Source organism: Mauremys mutica, chromosome 10 (assembly GCF_020497125.1).
Source record: "Mauremys mutica isolate MM-2020 ecotype Southern chromosome 10, ASM2049712v1, whole genome shotgun sequence".
Classification (NCBI taxonomy): domain Eukaryota; kingdom Metazoa; phylum Chordata; order Testudines; family Geoemydidae; genus Mauremys; species Mauremys mutica.
Window position 1 is genome coordinate 71,295,576 of NC_059081.1, and position 20,683 is coordinate 71,316,258.

General features: G+C 47.1%; 1 protein-coding gene across 1 annotated transcript in view; it reads left to right on the forward strand.

The window, feature by feature from the left end:
* Positions 1-20,683, forward strand: part of HDAC4 (histone deacetylase 4) — a 449,638-nt gene that overhangs the window by 329,838 nt on the left and 99,117 nt on the right. The window contains exons 12-15 of the mRNA XM_045032382.1: positions 5,561-5,677; positions 5,764-5,962; positions 13,650-13,888; positions 20,251-20,508. Coding sequence (XP_044888317.1) covers positions 5,561-5,677; positions 5,764-5,962; positions 13,650-13,888; positions 20,251-20,508 — 813 coding nt within the window. The remainder of the gene's footprint in view (positions 1-5,560; positions 5,678-5,763; positions 5,963-13,649; positions 13,889-20,250; positions 20,509-20,683) is intronic.

Here is a 20,683-nt window from a genome sequence, read left to right on the forward strand (position 1 = left end):
CTGTGCTCCCCCGTTTGAGCACTTTCGACGAGCCGGGCTCCTCCGGCACCGCGCCAAACCCGCCTGTGGCTGCAGCGGCGCGCGAAGCTCCGGTGCCAAGGCTTCAGGCTTCCAGTTGCCTGCCTCAATCATGGCACCCATCGGCACCGCGACGAACACGGTGCTGACATACCAGGACCTCCCTGAGGCACAGCAGCCTGCTATTAATAGAGTGGCACCAGTTCCGGCACCAGCATTGATAGTGCTGTCTGGCACTGAGCCAAGACTCAGAACACCGGTGCAGACCCGGGTTCCCTCACAGCAGTTCTATCATCTTCAGCTTTCACCTTCAGCTGCCTCAGCGCTGCAGTTTACCCAGTCAAGCGATCTCTTAGTGTCACCTATGCTGCAATCACCCTTGCTTAAGGAATGCTTCTCCCCTATGAATGATTCAGGGTCCGAACAGCCTTCCTCCAGTGAGGAGGAACCTGAAATACAGGGTGATTTTTCAATGGATCCAGACTCCCATCCTCGGACCCCTGTCACCCGTGGGCACAGGAAAATTACCTCAGCCTATTCTCGAGATCCTGCCTCCTGGTGTGTGAACCCATGGATGGCACCACCTATGCCCTTCCCACCACCATGGCAGTATTGGGCCCCATGGGCATCTTTTCCTCGGCAGCACACCCGCTACTCCACTTCGACGAGGCGCGGCACTTGCTTAGCACCACCAGACGAACGTCCAAACGATATGATACCCTGGGCAGCACCTTCCCACTTGCAGGGTCAATCAACTCCTGCTCCTGACCCAGTAGTGACTGAAGTAATGCCTGAAGAAGCTTTACCTCCCTCCCCTCAAACGTCTTCAGACGATTTTTCGAAATTCCAGGACCTTTTTAAAAGGGTTACCAGCGAGCTTAGAATTCAATTTAGAGTAAGTCCCTGAGCAACAACTTGAGTTAACGGACACCCTGCAACCGTCTTCTTCGTCCAGAGTGGCATTACCAATCAGTGCAGCCCTTCTGGAACCCGCTAAGTCCATCTGGCAGGCTCCAGCCACAAGCCAGCCTACCTGCAAACAAGTGGACCGTAAATACTTCATTCCCTCTAAAGGCTCCGAATTCCTTTTCTCACATCCTGCGCCAAACTCCCTGGTAGTCGATGCAGCCAACCAAAGGAACAAACAGCAATATTTCCGCTCCACCCCAGCCAACAAGGAAAGCAAACGCTTGGACCTCGTTGGCCGCAAAGTGTATGCCTCTTCAACCTTACAATTTCATATTGCCAATTATACTGCAGTTCTTGCTAAGTACAACCACAGAAACTATAACAAGTTCATGGACTTTATTGAAGACATTCCAGATCAAAAGAAACAACAATTCACAGCTCTAGTCTCCGAAGGGCAAATCCTATCACGCACGGCTCTTCAAGCAGCTCTGGATGCAGCCAATACCGCAGCAAGATCCACCGCTACTGCAGTGGTCATGCACTGAGGTTCATGGCTCTCCTCTTCCTCTTTTCCTCGTGAAGTTCAAAGTACCATAGAGGATCTTCCTTTCGATGGTGATAAACTCTTTGCTTCTACCATGAATGATGCGCTTCACTCAATGAAGGATTCAAGGGCAACCCTCCGGTCTTTAGGAATCCAAACCCCTACAACCAGAAGGCGACAGTACAGATATCAACCTTACCACCGTCCACGCTACCCCCCATATACACAGCATTTCAATAGATCTCAGGAACGACAACAGTAACACCAACGCCAGAGATCCAGATATCAGCGTCGTCGCCCCAATTCTTCCGGGGCACCTCAACTTCCTCCAACTAATAAGCAGATTTGAACCTTTGGTCGAGGGTCTCGAAAACATCGTCTCGACTTCAGCGTATCCGCTGCCTACAACTATCTTTAGACACCGCCTATGGCCATTTTTTCACCAATGGCAGGACACTATCACCAACAAGTGGGTTCTAGAGGTCGTCTCAACTGGGTATTCCATCCCCTTCCCCTCCTTACCTCCCACCCACCCACCCTCCCCATCCCTCTTTAGGGACCCCTCTCATGAGCGACCCCTCTGGCAAGAAGTGCAACATCTCCTTCAACTGGGGGCTATAGAACTCGTGCCCGAATGCCACAAGGGGAAAGGATTCTACTCCCATTATTTCTTAACAGAAAAGAAAACTGGAGGATGGCAACCGATCCTCGACCTCAGGCGGCTCAACAAATTTATCAAAAAGCAGAAGTTCAAGATGGTTACTCTCACCACCATAATTCCAGCGCTGGAGCAGGGTGATTGGTTTTCAGCCCTCGACCTACAAGATGCCTATTTTCACATCACTATCCATCCGGTCCACAGACGTTTTCTTCGTTTTACCCTCGTCTCAATGCACTTCCAATACAGAGTTCTGCCCTTCGGCCTTTCCACTGCCCCCCGAATTTTCTCCAAGCTTCTAGTGGTAGTCACTGCCTACCTCAGGGAAAAAAGGGGTCATAATATTCCCTTGCCTCGACAATTGCCTTCTCAAGGCCTCCACGTTCGACAAAGTTCTCCGCTTCACACAACTCACCATCGATTGCTTCCTGTCTCTGGGCCTGCAAATAAACAGAAACAAATCCACATTACGTCCTACCCAACACCTGGAGTTCATAGGAGCGGACCTCGACTCCAGAACGGGACTGGCATCTCTCCCACCCGACCGCTGCTGGCTACAAAACTTCGCAACAGCCCCCAGGTCACCGCCCGAGACTGCCTCCAACTACTAGGTCACATGGCCTCGTGCACCCTCGTGGTCCAAAATGCACATCTCTACATGAGGTGTTTCCAAGCTTGGCTGGCCACGGTTTACAAACCGAACGTGCACTCGCTAAACAAACCTCTGGCCATACCCTTCCGAGTCAAAGACTCTCTCCTATGGTGGACAGTCCCCTCCAACCTCTGCTCTGGAGTCCCCTTCCTCCAGACCTCCCCAACTCTGATAATGGGTACCGACGCATCTCTCACAGGCTGGGGTGCCCACATCTCTCACCAAACAGTCCACGGGCTATGGTCTCCCTCCGAGACCTCCCTGCACATAAATGTTCTAGAACTTCGAGCTATACGAAATGCCTGCTGCCACTTCCTGCCACTAATCAAGAATCAGCATGTACGCATAATGACAGACAACATTGCCTGCATGTTCTACGTAAACAGGCAAGGAGGGGCTCGCTCCCACTCTCTTTGCTCAGAGGCCATAAAACTCTGGAATTGGTGCCTTGCGAACCACATCCGCATATCAGCTGCCTATCTCCCCGGGGTGATGAATACCACTGCGGACGAGTTGAGCAGACGTTTTCCCTGGGAGCATGAATGGGAGATAGACGAGGGAATCATTTACAACATATTTCGCGCTTGGGGTCACCCAACCATAGACCTCTTTGCAACTGCGAAAAACACGAAATGCCTCAAATTTTGCTCCAGGGCGAGACTGGGCAAACACTCCGTCAGAGAGACATTCGTGATCCCGTGGCACCAGGACTTACTCTATGCGTTTCCCCCAATACCACTTCTCAACAGGGTCCTCATAAAGATACAAACGGACCTTGCCAGGGTGATCTTGATTGCACCTTCATGGCCAAGACAACCATGGTTCCTTTTCCTCACCAGAATGTCAATTCGACCACCGATCTCACTGCCTCTCATCCCGAACCTTTTATCGCAGCAACATGGCTGGCTTCTTCACCCCAATCTCTCCATGCTTCATCTCAAAGCCTGATACCTGCATGGTTCTCCCAAAACGAACTAGCTTGCTCCGACCAAGTTCAAAGAGTGCTCCTACACAGCAGAATACAATCTACCCGTACTGCCTATCTCTGAAAGTGGAAGCGATTCACAGAATGGTGTTCAACTAAACAACTTTCTCCTCCCCCGCATACTCGACTACCTATTGGACATCAAGCAAGCCGGCCTTTCTTTCAGCTCCATCAGAGTCCACTTAGCTGCCATCACAACCTTTCCTGATACAATCGACAATACCTCCGTCTTTGCTCATCCCATCACCAAGCATTTCCTTAAGGGACTCCAAACCCTATACCCAGACATTAAGCCCCTACCCCTCCGTGAGATCTTCACTTAGTATTGTCCTGTCTAACTCATCAATCCTTTGAGCCCTTAGCCACCTGCTCCCTCTTATACCTCTTGATGAGCTTTTGGTGGCGACATACGACTCTGCTATCGGATAAAAAACGTTACACCTCCAGCATCCATCAGAACCCATTCCACTAGATCTGTATCTACCTCTGTAGCCTTCTTACGTAAAGTGCCATTGACTGACATTTGTAAAGCAGCCACTTGGTCCTCCGAACACACATTTGTTAAACACTATGCCCTTACTCAGGGCCCTCTCTCTGACACACGATTAGGCAGAGCTCTACTATCTACTGCATTCCTACCAGATCCAAAGTCCCTACCTCCTTGACATACACTGCTTCTAAGGCACCTGGAGTGGAGCACCCACAGGGACATCTCTCGAAGAAGAGGAGGAGGTTACTCACCTTGTGCAGTAACTGACGTTCTTCGAGATGAGTTTCCCTGTGGGTGCTCCACTACCCAGCCTCCTCCCCTCTACTTCGGAGTTGGGGTAGCCTCCGTTGTAGAGAAGGAACTGAGGGAACTGGCCGCGCATGCTCACTGAGAGGTATACTTAGAGCTGGGGGGGCAGGCTCTGTGCATGCGTGGCCGGTACGGGTACTGCTGCAGAAATCTCCGATCAAAGGCGCAGGGGCGCACTGACACCTGGAGTGGAGCACCACAGGGACACTCATCTCGAAGAACGTCAGTTACTGCACAAGGTGAGTAACCTCGTCTTCCTTCCCTAAAAATCAAGAAATATCCACCTAAGAGGAAGATCCAGGCTCTTTAATGGAGCTTTACCTTGTGTTTAAACAACTTGATAGTGACTGATGCATTTCATACTGTCTTTGGCCTGGTGACGAGAACATCCATCCTGTGTAATGTAAAGTTTGTTTGTTAAAACCACCTTTTTTAGCTGTGTACTTTAGGGACAAATGAGCCATGGAGGCTCTCTTGATAGATGAATCGACGTTTCCTGCACAAAGGGTTAAAGGAAACAGGATTCTGGCTGGGATGCACAGATGATCCCCACTGCCTCGCCAGGGTCGTGTAGAGCAGTTTGTGGGGGTGGGAAGGGTGTTCCAGGGTGTGGAAGGAAACCATTGCTGCATGGATCTCCCAGTTCTCTGCCCATGTTAGGGCTATGAATGGGTCAAAGGCTACTGTAGCCATTCAGTTGGATTAGCCCTTTCAGAGCAGCTCTGCTACCTTTGTGGGAGGATTACACATCCACAAGTGAATCCACCCAGTGCCTATCCCATCTGCTTGGACTGAGTACTAGGCACAGATTAGCCCCTACATTCAGAATCGTTTGGTATCAGAAGTGAAGTTATTTGCCTTTTATTTTTCTTTGTCATTCCCTTTTTCTGCTTTATACTCAATATGATTCATGAATTAGGCAGACTATACATGTAGCTCCTGTCTATTCTCTTTACATTATCTGATTGTCACAGTTTTCTTAATTCAATTTCCAGACCAGCCTGGCTCACAGACTAGCGAATCGTGAAGGCTCAGTAACACAGCTTCCTCTCTACACATCTCCTTCCTTGCCCAACATAACGTTAGGACTGCCCGCAACTGGACCTGCTAGTGTAAGTGATGTTTAATGTTGTCTTTGGGATTGTGGTTGCATTGACTCATTCATAAGCTGAATACTTTACCAGTTGTATATTTGCAGGGGGGATCAGGACAGCAGGATGCCGAGAGACTTACTATTCCAACCCTACAACAGCGGCTTTCCTTATTTCCTGGCACCCACCTCACTCCTTACTTGAGCTCTACGACTTTGGAAAGGGATGGGGGAACTTCACACAACTCTCTTCTGCAGCACATGGTTTTACTGGAACAACCAACTGCACAAACTCCCTTAGTCACAGGTGAGCATACCAAAGCTTGTGTGCAAAGGCTAAGATAATGCAGCTCCTAACTGGGAGAATGGTACAATCCATTTCAATTTATTGCAGTCTTCTTCATGAAAGGAATAAGGGAATACCAGTTATCTCTGAAATCATATGTTTATGACATGGAGCATGTATTGTTGATGTCATGGGCACCTACAATATTGGAAAAGGTCTGTGATTGACCAAATTACATATCTGTAAGAGGTGGGAGGAGGCTAACATCATTTATCATTTTGGCAGGATTAAGATAAACTAGTTTATAAATATCATTGTAAATATAAATTTATTAGTATTTTAATAGTAGAACCCTACCCAGTTTGATCAAAGGAAGGTATTTTCTTAGGGAATTTTTTTTTTAATTTACTGTGTTTAGTATTTACAATTACTGCATAGCTGCTATCCTTTTTATAGAACCAAAAGCATGTGTTTTCATTGTAAAATGTAATATGAAAAGCGCAGTCGGTCTAATAATAATTCTTCTTCTTTGAGAGGTGTTCATGTCCATTCCAATCAGGCGTGTGCGCGTACACGTGCACAGTGGCCAGAAGATTTTTCCCCAGCAGCATCTGTCGGGTCTGCCTGGGCTCCCCCTAGCGTCATGCCTTCATGGCGCTCAATATAGAGCCCTGCTGACCCACCACCCCTCAGTTCCTTCTTACCGCCAGTGATGGTTGGCTGGAAGGTCCTACAGCCCTTGCTTAGCAAGCGCGTTCTATAGTTACCTGTATATAATTACCTTAGTATCCGTTATTAGTATTAGAGTTCTTAGTATAGAGTTGTTGGGGGTTCCCCCCCATTCTGCCTCCCTGGGCTTTAAAAACTGTGTGGCCTGTGTGAAGTACAAGCCAAATAGCGATCCACACTCCTCGTGTTTGCGGTGCCTAGGGGAGGATCTCCAAAAGGATCACAGTAAGGTCTGCCATGAGTTCCGCCCTAGAACTCTTAAAGAAAGGGAAGAGCAGCTTAAGGTGATCCTCATGGAGGCAGCTCTATGCCCCAACTCTGACCTGGGCTCAGTAGACCCGGCTCCTAACGCATCGTCTTCAACACTGAGTGCCTCGGCACCGTGGTCAAGCTCAGCACCGAGAAAGGACTCGTCCCATGATGCTCAGCACCAACACAACACCTCACGAGGCCTGGTTGAGAGCAGGCACCGATCCCACTCACTAGTGCCTCAGAAGAAAAAGAAGCCGGACAGTTGCTCGCCTCCAGCTAAATCCAGAGAAGCGAGACTCCAGGCAGGCCACAGCTCTGGATCCCCTACTGGGGCCGCGTCCACTCCTGCCCAGTCAAGGCAGTTGAGTCTGGGGCCCCCACAGTCGCCGGTCCCTACACAGCAGCTCCTGTTGATGCCGAAGGCTTATCAAGCCGCCCGGGACCTGCTGCAGCTTATGGCACCGTTTTCGCCCCCAAGGAGGGAAGAACCTCCAGTGCCAGTGGACCCACCCCGCTCCCTGGAGCAGTCAAGAGGGAAGCCAGCTATGATGTCCAAGCGCTCCCCCTCTCCATGTCCCTCAGCACTGGCCCACTCGGACAGAGAGCCTACCCGCTCTCTAAGCTCTTGACTCTCGAGGCACCGAGGCTCGGCACCTCCATGGTCTTCAGTCTCGGAGACCTTGGAGTCAGAGTCCAACTCCTATCACTCCAGGAGAAGTAGGAGCCATAGATTGAGATCGGGGAAAGACAGGAGGGAGCCCCAGGCGTGGCCTCCGCAGTGGCAGAATCCACCACAGTGGCCCTGCTGGACTGCCGGGCCTTTCACCAAGGCCAGGGAGGGACCCAAGGTCACCGTTCCGCAGTGTCTTCTGTGGCCTCAGCCACCTTCATCCCATCATCGGCTACGTAGCTTCCCTCGGCGCCTGCCCACACATCAACGCCTCTGACAGCAGCATCGGATTCAGCACCGACCTTGGCACTGCTGATGCGCCAGACTTCCACGCCAGCACCACTGTCGAAGTTGACTATGGTGCATGCACCGATGACAGCGACGGGCTCGCTGTCTTCATCGGCGCCGGCTCCATCGACGGTTCCTCCCATCGTACTGTTGGCAGCACCAACACTGGGTTCGGCGTCTGCAGCCCTGGCACCATCGAGAGCACCATTGGCACCGACACTGCCCCGAGAGTCAAAGGACCCCCTGGGGGCGGATGGCAGGTAGCATCCGCTCCTTATAAGTGCTTCCTCTTCATCGTCACCTGACGAAGCATTGGCAGGTAAAGCCGTAGCCCTGGCACTCGGGGACAGCACTGCTCAGGGTCTGGGCATTAAGGCCGAGGAGGCTGATCCCATGGTGGACATCCTCACCCCCTCAGGACCTTCCCATATTGCCCTACCACTCATTAAAACCATTGTGGACACGACCAAGACCCTGTGGCAGACCCTAGCTTCCTTGCCACCCACTGCCAAGCGCAACGAGAGGCGTTATTTCTTGCCCTCCAGAGGGTTTGAACATTATACTCCCACCCACTCCCTGACTCTCTTGTTGTGGACGCTGCTAACCAGCGTGAGAGACAGAGCTTCCAAGGGCTTCTCTCCTGTACACCTTTCCACCCATACCGCTCGTTTACAAGATGATGCTCAAGAGCCACAGAGACCGAGGTCGGGTCATACTGATAGCACTGGCCTGGGCCCATCAGCACTGGTACACATCCCTCCTAGACATGTCCATGGGAGCCTTGATTACCATGCCACTGTCTCCAACACCTGAACCTCCAGTTGCTCCATCTCACAGCGTGGAAGGTCCATGGTTAAATCCGTTGGCGCTTTCCTGTTCAGACTAGATTAGACAGGTCCTCCTTGGCAATAGGAAACCCTCTACGAGAGCCACATACCTTGCCAAGTGGAAGAGATTTTCATCTGTTTGGCACAGCGCCATTCATCCCTGATGCTAGCTTCAGTGCCGCACATTCTGGACTACCTCCTCCAGCTGAAGCAGGAGTGTCTCTTGTTGCTTTTTATAAGGATGCACTTAGCCACCATCTCGACCTTCCACCCGGACATGCAGGGCCACTCGGTATTTGTTAACCTCATGGTCAGCCAATTCCTAAAGGGCTCGACAGGTTATACCCTCACGTCTGTCAGCTGGTCCCTGTCTGGGACCTCAACTTGGTCCTTTCTAGGCTCATGGGGGCCCCCCTTTGAGCCTTTAGCAACGTGCTCTCTGCTCTACCTCTCTTACAAGGTGGCGTTTCTCGTAGCGATAACCTCGGCCAGGAGGGTGTCTGAGCTCAGGGCCTTAACATCAGAGCCTCCTTACACCGTGTTCTGTAAGGACAAAGTGCAGCTCAGGCCTCACCCGGCTTTCCTCCCGAAGGTGGTGTCGCAGTTTCACATCAACCAGGACATCTTCCTACCTGTTTTCTACCCTAAACCTCATTCCAGCAGCAGGGAGCAGAGACTCCACTCTCTGGATGTCCGCAGGGCACTGGCCTTTTACATCGAGAGAACGAAACCATTCAAAAAATCGGTCCAATTGTTCATGGCAGTGGCAGACAGGATGAAAGGTCAGTCTGTTTCATCCCAACGCATCTCCTCATGAATAGTGTCCTGTATCTCTGAGTGCTACAACTTGGCAGGTTTCCCAACACGTCTGATCACTGCGCACTCCACCAGGGCGCAGACTTCATCTACAGTGTTCCTGGCCCAGGTTCCCACCCAGGAAATCTGGAGAGCGGTGACATGGTCCTCCATACACACTTTCACCACATGCTATGCAATTCCCCAGCAGGCCAGAGACTATGCGGCCTTTGGACGAGCAATGCTCCAATCGGTGGACAACTCCGATCTCAACCTGATTGGAATGGACATGAACAAGCACTTGAAGAAGAAAAATCGGTTACTCACGTCTCGTAACTGTCATTCTTCGAAATGTGTTGTTCATGTCCATTCCAGTACCCTCCTCCTTCCCCTCTGTCGGAGTAGCCAGTAAGGAGGAATTGAAGGGGTGACGGGTCGGCAAGGCTCTATATTGAGCGCCATGAAAGCGCGACTCCAAGGGGTGCCCAGGCCGACCCGACAGATGCTGCTAGGGGAAAAATCTTCCGGCCACCTTGCACGTGTGCGTGCACACACCTGATTGGAGAGGACATGAACAACACCTCTCGAAGAACAACAGTTACGAGAAAGTGAGAAACCGTTTTGTCTTTCAATTGTAACTAAATCTGTTAAATTTCAGAAGATAATAAATTAGTGGTGTTTCACTATCATTATTAAGATTTCAAAAACTGTCCATAATCCCTCGTGTTGTACTCTCAAAATTATCCAGTTGCTGGTAGTTGATTGGAGACACATATTTGCTCTAAGAAGAGTAAATAGAAAGCAGTGGCCACCTCTGAGTTATGTTTCTGGTCTATGCTTTCCAATATCGGGCTAAGGTGGAAGATGCAAGAAAGCATTCAGTGGTACTTAAATTGCTGAGAAACTTTTTTTTTTATATCTTGGATGATGCTTAAATTTGAAAAGGGTGCTGATCATCAATACCTCACATCCAAGTCTCAGGATCTGGCCCCTTATAGACAGTGTTCTACATTCTAATCCCCATAACTCCCAGTGTGTCAGAATAGTGTGTGGGGGGAAGCTGAGGCAGAGAGAGGGATGTGCCTAGTGCTTCGGAGGGAATCAGTTTAATGAGATTTAGCAGTATATATACGTTTTATGAAGCTTAATGTACTTTTTTATGATTATCAACATCTGAACACAGAATTCTAAATTAGAATGTACTGTTGCTATATTGGTACGTCCTTGCTATTCTACCCGTGTAGAACAAACAGGTGATTTCCTATTTTGGCGTTAATGCTATTTTCTCCTTTCCCCAGCCCCTTCTCTGTCTTGAGCAGCTCAGCGGGAGGTTTTGGTTCTGATTACTGGGCAATTCTTTTTCTCAGGCAGGTGTGTCAATTGTAACAATGGGCCTTCAATAGACCTTGCTGCTCTTGGGGCAGGCTGAGCTGTTTCCAGTGACCAGATGTCCAATCTGTTCAGTTCCCAGAATTCTGCAGGAGATGGGACCCATCTGCTACAGAGCAGGAGGACAGGGAACCCTCTCATTTCTCCCTCCAGAGTTCCTTAACTTTGCTGCAGTTTGGACTCAAGGCATTTTTAATCAATTGCCTCCAATTTTTGCTGGATTTTAGTTTTGTTCAGTTTTTCTGAAGTGCTGCTATGACTCTTCCTACTGGTGACCTGACCACTATTCAGAAATGACACATCTTCTCGGCCAGAAGAAAAGTCTGTCCTGTGCTCTACCAGAGCATAGCAAAATAAATGGTTCCCCTTTGGAACTGGGGGAAAGTCTCCAATGTGGTGGACAGGGTTTTCTTTGAAGCTGCTAGATCTCCCTCCTTCCCCCAGCCACACCCTTCCTCTCCCCTCCACCGCAACAAAGAGATCACCAAAGATCACAGCATTCCTTCTCAGCCATTGTTCAGGAGCAGCACCTCAATACCCAGCAAGCCAAAACTGAGTTTGCAAAAGCTTCCAAAGCTCCTTTCAGACTGGCTGCCAGGCCTGCTGTGTCTGCACGTGACTCTAAGACTATGCTCCCTGCAATCCCTTCCAGATAGCAGAAGGAGCAGAATCCCTCTGAGTCATTAGAGGGATCACGTTCTCCTCTCTGCACAGGCAAGTGGACACAGAAGCATCAGTTGGTGCCAGAGGCAGCAGCCTGCTCTTGTGTTGGTCACTGGCAGTGCAGGACACCAGTGCCTGTTAGATTTCGGGTGGGATTTACAGTGTAGTGTTTTCCTTAAGTCCTACATAGCCTGCGACTTACCCAACTTGAGCTCCTCTGTCTCCATGCCATATTGCTGCAGCTCTCATCGGCATGACTGCTTAAGCCTGGATCGTCCTTGATTTAAAACAGTGATTTTCAACCTTTTGCCATTTGCAGACCCCGAAAAACTTTCGCATGGAGGTTTGCATCCTCCTGAAAATCGTAGAGGGGGGACCGCTAGTTGAAACCACTGATTTAAAAGACAAAGGGAGTTAGCAGTAGAGTGTTCTCCAGTGAGGCCCTCTGCTGAGTGAGGCCCTCTGGGAGTGAAAGATCTGTGAGGGAGAGGAGTGGAGAAGAGGCCAGAGCAAGCAGTAAGCAAGGGGAAAGAGTGAAGGATGGGCTGATGGTGTCCAGGCACTGTGATGGTGTACTGTGTTAAGGGCATTCTTTGTGCCCCTAGGAGCTGTGTCTACATTTTTCTACTGTCCATGCTCAGTATTCAGTTTTCAAATAGTTGTATTGGTGTTGCATCAAAAGCAGCAGCATTTAAAATAAAACAAAGGCATTGGTCCTCTGTTCAGACTATGTTTATTTCAAGTTTTATACTTAGGCTGGTTTTGATGTAGTTTTTTTAACAAGTGTTGTTAGATATTTTACAGTATAAATGTGTGTATATTTTCCCCTTCTCATAAGAAAATAACTGAAAGAATTTTGTTAATATCTTCCAAAAACATTCCCTGTTGGGCAAAACCAAGTCTGAACGTTTCCACACAAAAAGGTGACTATTTCATGAAGGTGTGTGTGAATACATAGGATGACAATGGAAATCCCTTTACATGTTTAACCACGCCAGCGTGCCCCATAGTAATTCACTTTTTTTGTCCTAACTGCAGTAATGGTACTAGGTATTTATAGTTCTGATATTCTTGAAATGCTTCAGGGGAATGATTTAGCAACTGTAAGTCCATAAGTAATACAGAATAGCATGAAGCTGTCCAAAATGCCAATGAATTCCAAGATTTTTATATAACCTTAAATAATATTTACCAGGAAGTCCTGGCATTAATTTCATCAGCACTATTACTGCTAAATATTAGTTTAAACTAAAAACTATAAATATGTATTTTAAACATCTTCCCCACCTCCAAAATATACAGTGGTCAATCTTAACATTTTTGCCTTAGTTAACTATATAACATTAACTCAATATTCACTCCATTCCATGTTCCAAGTATACAAAATACTGAGGTGACCATATTTATTTATCAGAGGCAAAATTGGCTAGATTGACAGGGCAACCACTGTACTTAATGCTCATGGAAAGTGCTGGGTTTACCACAGGGAAGTTGTCAGCTCCAGTTTATTCTATAGAGTAGGTACAGGACAGCAGTGGCAATGCAAGCTTCCCCAGTGTGTGCAACACTGATCTGGGGTGAGAAGGTAGTTCCATCTCCATGCCTCTTCTACCCCTAGCGTTTCTACTGAGAGTGCCCAAAAGAGTGAATGGATACCAGTTGTGATGTATTGTGATGACACTTTTTTACTTGGAACTAGGCTTAATACTCTGTCATTTTCACATAGTTCAGCTATCAGATTTTAACTCCTTGTAGATTCCAGCAACATGGTCTTAACTCAAACAGTGATCTAGAGATAAAAGGCTTCATATCTCACCATTAATTCCCAGACCTGGTATTAATTCCCTGGAAGCCCTAAAATATATACATATATCACAGGAGTGTTTCAAACATTCTTTTTTCTAATGGTAACTGCTTACTTTCTGTTCTTGTTTACTTTTTAAGGGATGATACTTCAGCTGCAAATGACATGGTGGTTCGTTTTAACAATATGTATATTATTGTCACCATCAGAGTACTCAATAGCCATTTTCTCCCTTCCTTTCTTCCTTTTTTTCTTTCTTCTCTGCTGTTTTTTCCTCCATATTATCTTCAGACTGGTATCTTTCAGGCTTGGGGCCACTGCCCCTCCATGCACAGTCTCTGGTTGGTGCAGATCGGGTCTCCCCCTCAATACACAAACTCCGGCAACACCGCCCCTTGGGGCGCACGCAGTCTGCTCCCCTTCCCCAGAATGCCCAGGCCCTCCAGCAGTTAGTGATCCAGCAACAGCATCAACAGTTCCTGGAGAAACACAAACAGCAATTCCAACAACAGCAACTTCACATTAGCAAGGTAGGCACACTGATTGTAAATGTTGTCTTGCTCATGCAATTTTAATGCAGCCTTTAGCTAAAGTTCCTATTTAATGGTTTCTCTCACTGTAATATGTATGGCCTCTAACAATATAATCAATTGCTCTTCATCCTTAGATCTCTTTTTTTATAATTTTGTGAAAGATATTAGGCTACATACAGCGGTTTATTCATATCATCATCTAGGTAAGAAATTATACCTCTGATGCAGATGCTGGGAAAGGAAGTACAATTTAAGCTACTGGTTTTTCAATCATATTTTCAAAACTCTTTATGGTGCCGTTCATCCACATCAGCATCTTATCCAGTTTTAGAGAGGAGAGCGTAGAATGCTCTCAAGGAATATAGGGGAAAATGGATATATTGTACATATATTTTGCTTGAAGAAGGAGGAGAAAGAGTGTAGTGTAAAGCGGTGTAATAAAATACAAGTAAAGTAAAAGATTCCATTGATGATAAACTAAAAATTAATTGGGGAAGGGGTGTTTCTACTCCAGAGGACCTTCAGATTTATTTAAAGTTTGCTCACCAGGATAATCTTCTGAGAGAGAGTAATGGGACAGAGCACTTGAATGGGAGCCAGGAATTCCTGACTTCCATTCCCAGCTCCAATGCCGACACCCCCACCCCCCACCTATGGTGTTGGACATATCATTTATCTTCTCTGCCTCCATTTCCACATCTGAAAATGGGGACTTCTCCTAGCCCGAAGAGGTTTTGTGAGTATTCATTAGTTAATAGTTATAAAGTGCTTTGAAGATGGAAAGTGCTATCTGTGTTTAAGTATTATCGCACTTTCCATGAACAGCAGATAAGTATACGTGTGTTGCACAAAGCTGTTCATCAGTACACAAATATTGCATTCACTTTGCAGGTCAAATAGATTATGGTGTACAGATAGATTATCTGTAGCAAAGAAGAGGTTATTTCAGCTTGTTGTGCAGGTATGTTTCTTCAAAGACAAAATGGTTCACATAAGTGAGGATAGAATCTGAATTTAAAACTTGTCCTTTAAACACATGGGGGAAGATCTCAGCTGGTGTAACTGGAACTATGGCAATTTACCCCAGCTGCTAATCTGCCCCACTTCTTGGAAGGTAAAGTCAGCTGCTAGTCATTACAATAAAAAGAAATCTGCTCTGAGTGGGGGATAGATCATAAGTGTTTATAATTATTTTTAGCTCTGTTCTAACCAGCATACTTGTACTAGTATTAAAAATAATAATAATAATAATCTCAAGGACCCCCAGTTGTGGTTTTTAAAAAATCCCCACACACTGACAGATTCTGAAAGAAGACTTCCAGTTTGCTTTTCAGAGTGCTGTGGTTCCATTTCGGGTGGACATTTCTCCAAATATTTTCACTGTTCCAGTTATATGAGAAAATATAACTACTAGAAGCTGGATTAGCCTGCTTGAGTGGTGGCCCATATAAAATTTTTCCATTAAAAGAGAGAGTCACAATTTGAAGGAAGAAAACCCCCCAAACACTTTGTTTATAGAATAAAGCTAAGTCGGGCTGATTACACAAGCTACTGACGTCAATCTTGTACTTCTGGATATTTGCCACTACGCTATGCATGTGCCAGCCCTGGACTTCATTCAGTCTAGCATACTGATGTGGTGTGGAGCTGCTGTTGCTATGGAGATTTCTCTTACCTCACTCTAAACATGCTTTGTGTAGTGGAGTTCAAAATCGGGATTGCTGGAAGCAGGCAGTAGGTTCAGTTTCTTTGTTAGTAAGTAAATTGCACTTCAGTGGCTTGTTTGTTTAGTTTTTTAAGACTTCCCTTGCCAACACTTGTAAGTGTCCAAAGACTTCACTGTGACGTACCTACTGAACTCATTGAGGCTTTCATTTAGACCTCCCAGGAGTTTGAAGTGTGTGTGTGATATTGTGCAGACTGATGCCTCTTTCAGTAGCCTGAACTCAGACCTAGTTAAAATTGTGATGTGTCATGTCCATGGAAAAAGGTGGGGGGAGCTGAACTAGCTGAATGAGGACAATTTCCATTTGTTTTACTTGTTAAAGTAATGAGTTAAAATGCTTTAACATATACTGTGTGTGGATAACATCCAAATGCGGACATGGAAAAATTATTCTCAGAACGCTCAGATATGTTAGGGCTCTTCTATGTAGCGTAGCAGCATAACTAAAAATCACGTAATGGATTATTGTCTTTTAATCATAGGCAGGGCTCATGGCACTCTGTTTTCAGTTGCTTGTGGTTTTGCCAAACTTTTACCATTTGCTTTTAAATTTTCCATGTCAGATGTCTGCCTCAGGCTGAATTTTTTGGAAAATTTCTGCCAAAATAGTTCAAACTTTTCTGAGAACAAGGCTGGGGGAAAAGACATGTGTTGCCAATGATAAAAAAAAATTCTGGCAACATTTTCTTTTAAAATTTCTAGTCCCCTCCCATCCTTTGGAGCAGAGCCTTGAAATTTGAATGCAAAGTGGCTTCTTTGTCACGGATGTGCCTTTTGCCATCCCCATGAAAATCCACCCACATTTGACCAAGTTCAAATTTTGAAAATTGCAGTTTGCCCAGGCTCAGTGGAGACTTCTTAGAGTTTAGGTGCTCGAATCTCCAAAGATTCAGTTCTCACGGAGTGAATTCTCACAGCTCCTAGTGATGACCGGACTATGCAGGTGCCATCCCAACTGAAGACATGCCATCCCTTACAGCTCCTAGCACTGACTGAACATGTGCCATTCCCACAGAGCAGCTGAGCATGCACCATCTCCTCACAGCTCCTACATATGGTGAAGCAATGCTTGTGTCTGCCCCACAGAATGACTGTGAATGCTCCATTCTAGGGGTACAGGGGCAAAACCATGCTCTCCCTGTAATGCTCAGAACCAGGGTAGTGCTGAGCGCTGGAACTAAGAGCAGTGAGCCTGTCTCTGCTGTGATCTCAGTGAACCCCTGGAGTGCCCAAGCAGAGAGGAGCAGGAAGCGGTATGATTGAAATGCAGAGGAGACAAAAGCTGGGCTGGGGGAAGGGAAAAGAATAGCTTGAGGCAAGAAGTCTGGTGAGACTGGGACTGGAGGGGTGTCGGGGAGAAAGTAGACTTGCTGGATAAGGAGTCGGAGACTGACTGGGCGAGAAATCTGGGAACAGCTGGTGAGACACAGAAGGGCAGAGGATGGACTAGGAGCCTGTTGGGACAGGAAAACACTGAGCTCAAATGAGGAGCTGTGAGGAGACTATGACTGGCTAGACGAAAAGAGACTAGGACTAGAAACCAGTGTGCAGGGGAAGGCAAACATATCTGACAAGGAGCTTGTGGTGTGGGGGAGAACTGGGATGTGCTCATCAAAGAGACTAGGAGAAGGAGCCAGGGAAGGGGTTGACTGGGATAAGGACCGGGTAGGCTTGGTGCATGGAGCAGGGATGGGATGAGTGTGGGAGAGAGTTCAGACAAGAAGCCCAGAGCAAGGATCTAGGACTGGCCAGGCATGAAGACTGGAACTGGGTTGAGAAGCAGAGTGAGAAGTAGAGTGGAAACTTGGTCTGGGTGGGCAAGGAAAATGGGACTGGGAGAAGGAGCCAGGGGTGGGAAAGAGACAGAATTGGGATAAGGGCTGGTTGGGAGGGAGATGGGCAGAAGAGTCTGTACCCACTAGAGCTCACTCCCTTCTAGAGCCTAGAATGGAATCCAGGATTCCTTAATTTTATTATTACTTCACCATCAGCAAATATCTGAAGCCCACTGGCAAACTGCCTGTCTGATCCCCTGCTAGTGCTGATCCACATATTGGATGAGAGCCTATTGCTGCTATCAGTTACCCCGTTAGCTCAAGTGGCAGAGGTCTTTGTGGTGGATCTAAAGGTTCCAACCCTGCTGGTGACACCTGAGGGTGTCAGTATGATGCCCCATGATGGAATTTGTTTTTTCAGGGTTTTTTTAAACTTAGGAAATTACGCACAAAAATATACATTAAAAAAAATTAAGGTTGCAAAGTCAAGCACTCAGAAGGTAGGAAATGCCAGAAATAAAGTTCACTGTGGAATTTTAATTCACCCACCTTGTGCATATGCTACTCCTGAAAGAGTTCTGTGCCCAAAAAAATTAAAAATTCTGCGCACAGTATTTAAAAATTCTGCATATTTTATTTGTCAAAATAAGACAATATAATCACATCATTTTCAATTATTTGCTGACAAGTATTTTGAAATAAATTACCAAAATAATTGAAAATGGTATGATTATATTTTTATGGTGTTAGTGTGCTATTTTGAACAAATAAAATATGCAACATTTAAAATTTTTTAATTTTTTGGTGCAGAATTCCCTCAATTACCAGGGTTCATTGTGGCACAACCTGGGTGCGGGCAGCTTGGTGGGGAGTCTGGGTATGGGGAGGGGGGAATCTGGATGCACAGGGACTCGGTGGGGGGGCATGGGGGCTGGGGGAGTGGGACTTGGTGGGTCAGGGTGCAGCTGGTTGGGGCTCAGTGAGGGTCTGGGTGTGGGGGGCTCCCGATGCAGGGGGTGAGGCTTGGTGGGTGAAGGTTCAGAGGAGGGGTTTAGTGGAGGGGTTCTGGGTGCAGGGGGCTCCTGATGCGGGGTGTTTGGTTGGGAGGTTCCAGGTGTGGGGAGGGGTCACTGTACGGGGAGCTGCTCCCCCTGTTTATCCAACCCCTTTGCATCTGGGCCTCTCCTGCTGAGCCTACCCCCCCACACACACTCGGAACCCCCATCTCACTGAGCATCACCTCCTGCACCCAGGACCACCCCAGTTCCCATCTGCATAATAGGGATAATACCCCACCCCCCATCACCTCAAGGGGAGGAGCTCTCCTGCTGACATAGCTCTGTGCACATGAATGCTTATGACGGTGTAACTCATGTTGCTCAGGGGGGTGGAATATTCACGCCACTGGATGACATACGTTTTGCCAACATAGGCTGTAGTGTAGACATTGCCTTAGGTTGGCTTAACTACACTTCTAGAGGTGTGGATTTTTTACATTCCTGAGAGAAGTAGCTCTGTCAGTGTAAGTTTCCAGTGTAGACCAGCACTAAGACTTGACTTAATAGGCTACAACTCTTGTCTAAAGCAGTTTCTCACCCTTGAAGTCTTTCTGCAGAGCTTGTTGGTTTTCAGTCAATCCAGGATCCATTCCTTCATGAATCACCGCTCTCTGCCAATAGCATCCTCAGTGAAATGGTTTTCTCCTTGCACCCCTTATTATAGTCCAGTAGACCTTTGAAATGCATTCCTGTTGGTTGTCCCCCGGTGTACTGCCGCCATATTGTGCTCACATTTCTCCCCCACTCCCATCAACTTGTTTTCCCTATTGACTTTGCATGCCAATATAGCTCCCATTGTTTTTGGCTCACAATGTTTAATCTGCCTACCACAGAGAGATCACTACTTTACCTCTGGACTGGAAGAAACCCGTTTCTCCCTTTGTTTGGTTACAGGCTTTAAAGCCTAATATTAATATGTATATATAATTCCTCATGTAGTGTTAGTACATAAAGTCACAGTGATATTAGTGACCCGTGTGTCACCAGCTTCCATTTGATACCTCAGATGATATACTTTATGGATAGATTCTGTGACAGCAGTGTGTTGGGTGTAGTGAGTTTGTCAGGAGTGGTAGGAGTTGCTGACAGAACAGGAAACCCTTTGCCAGTTGGTATGGAGGGGCTCTTAGGGTCACAGTCACATGGACTCCCAAACACTTGGGATCTGAGGTTGCAAAGTGAATGTGACCGCTGGAGGAAACAAGCTTGCTAGCAGCACTTGACTAAGTGCAGGGCAGCACGAATCTTGGTGTTTATTTTTGTATTTGTGGTACAAATCACCAAGCGCAACTTTTCTCTCCCATAGCAACTAAAATACTTGACTTCAGCTTCACTGGGAACCAGGAGGAAGGCATCTGATTTTGTAAGATGCGATTTATGGGTATGTCAGAAAGAGGCTTGGCAAACAGGAAACCCAGACAAGAACAAATCTGTCACTCGTTTGCTTCTGGGTTTTTACTGCCAAATGGTTGTTTCCTTGCGGACGCTGAATGAAGTGGAGCAGCCCTGCAAAGCATACAGGCTTTAGGGGATTCCAGTTTCATGAGAGAAAAATCAAAGAAAAAAAATAAGAGGATCATTGTTGCTTAGGGCATGTTTCCCTGGTAAGAGATTAATAGGCTAACCCAGTCTCTTTCTCTTTACTATAATTATCCTTTTGTTTTGGAGCTAGTTTGTAAGAAATACTAAGTCACTTTTTATTTTGCTTTCATTAAGTTGATTCTTTAGTTGAGAACACAGTCAGCTTTAACTCTGATGTGTTACACTTTATTTATCAGTTAACCTCTGGGATGTTTTCAGATGATACCAAAACCGAATGAGCCAGCCCGCCAGCATGAAAGCCACCCTGAGGAGACAGAAGAGGAGTTACGAGAACACCAAGCACTTCTGGAGGAGCCATACAGTGACCGAGTCTCAAGCCAAAAGGAGGTGCAAGGGTTGGCCAATATGGTGCAGGTGAAACAAGAACCCATTGAGAGTGATGAAGAGGAAACAGAGCCACCACCGGAACTAGAGCCAGGGCAGCGACAAGCCGAACAGGAGCTGCTATTCCGTCAGGTAAGGTACAACAGAGTGACATACAAAGTGGTCTCTTGAAGTATGATGGAAGCAGACTGGCATTGTACTGTTGGTAAGCTTCTGCTGCCACCGTCTGCTCTGTACCGGTTTTGAGGTATTTGAGATAGTAATATGGATTAATATCAGTAATAATGAAATAGCTAGAAGGGCAGTG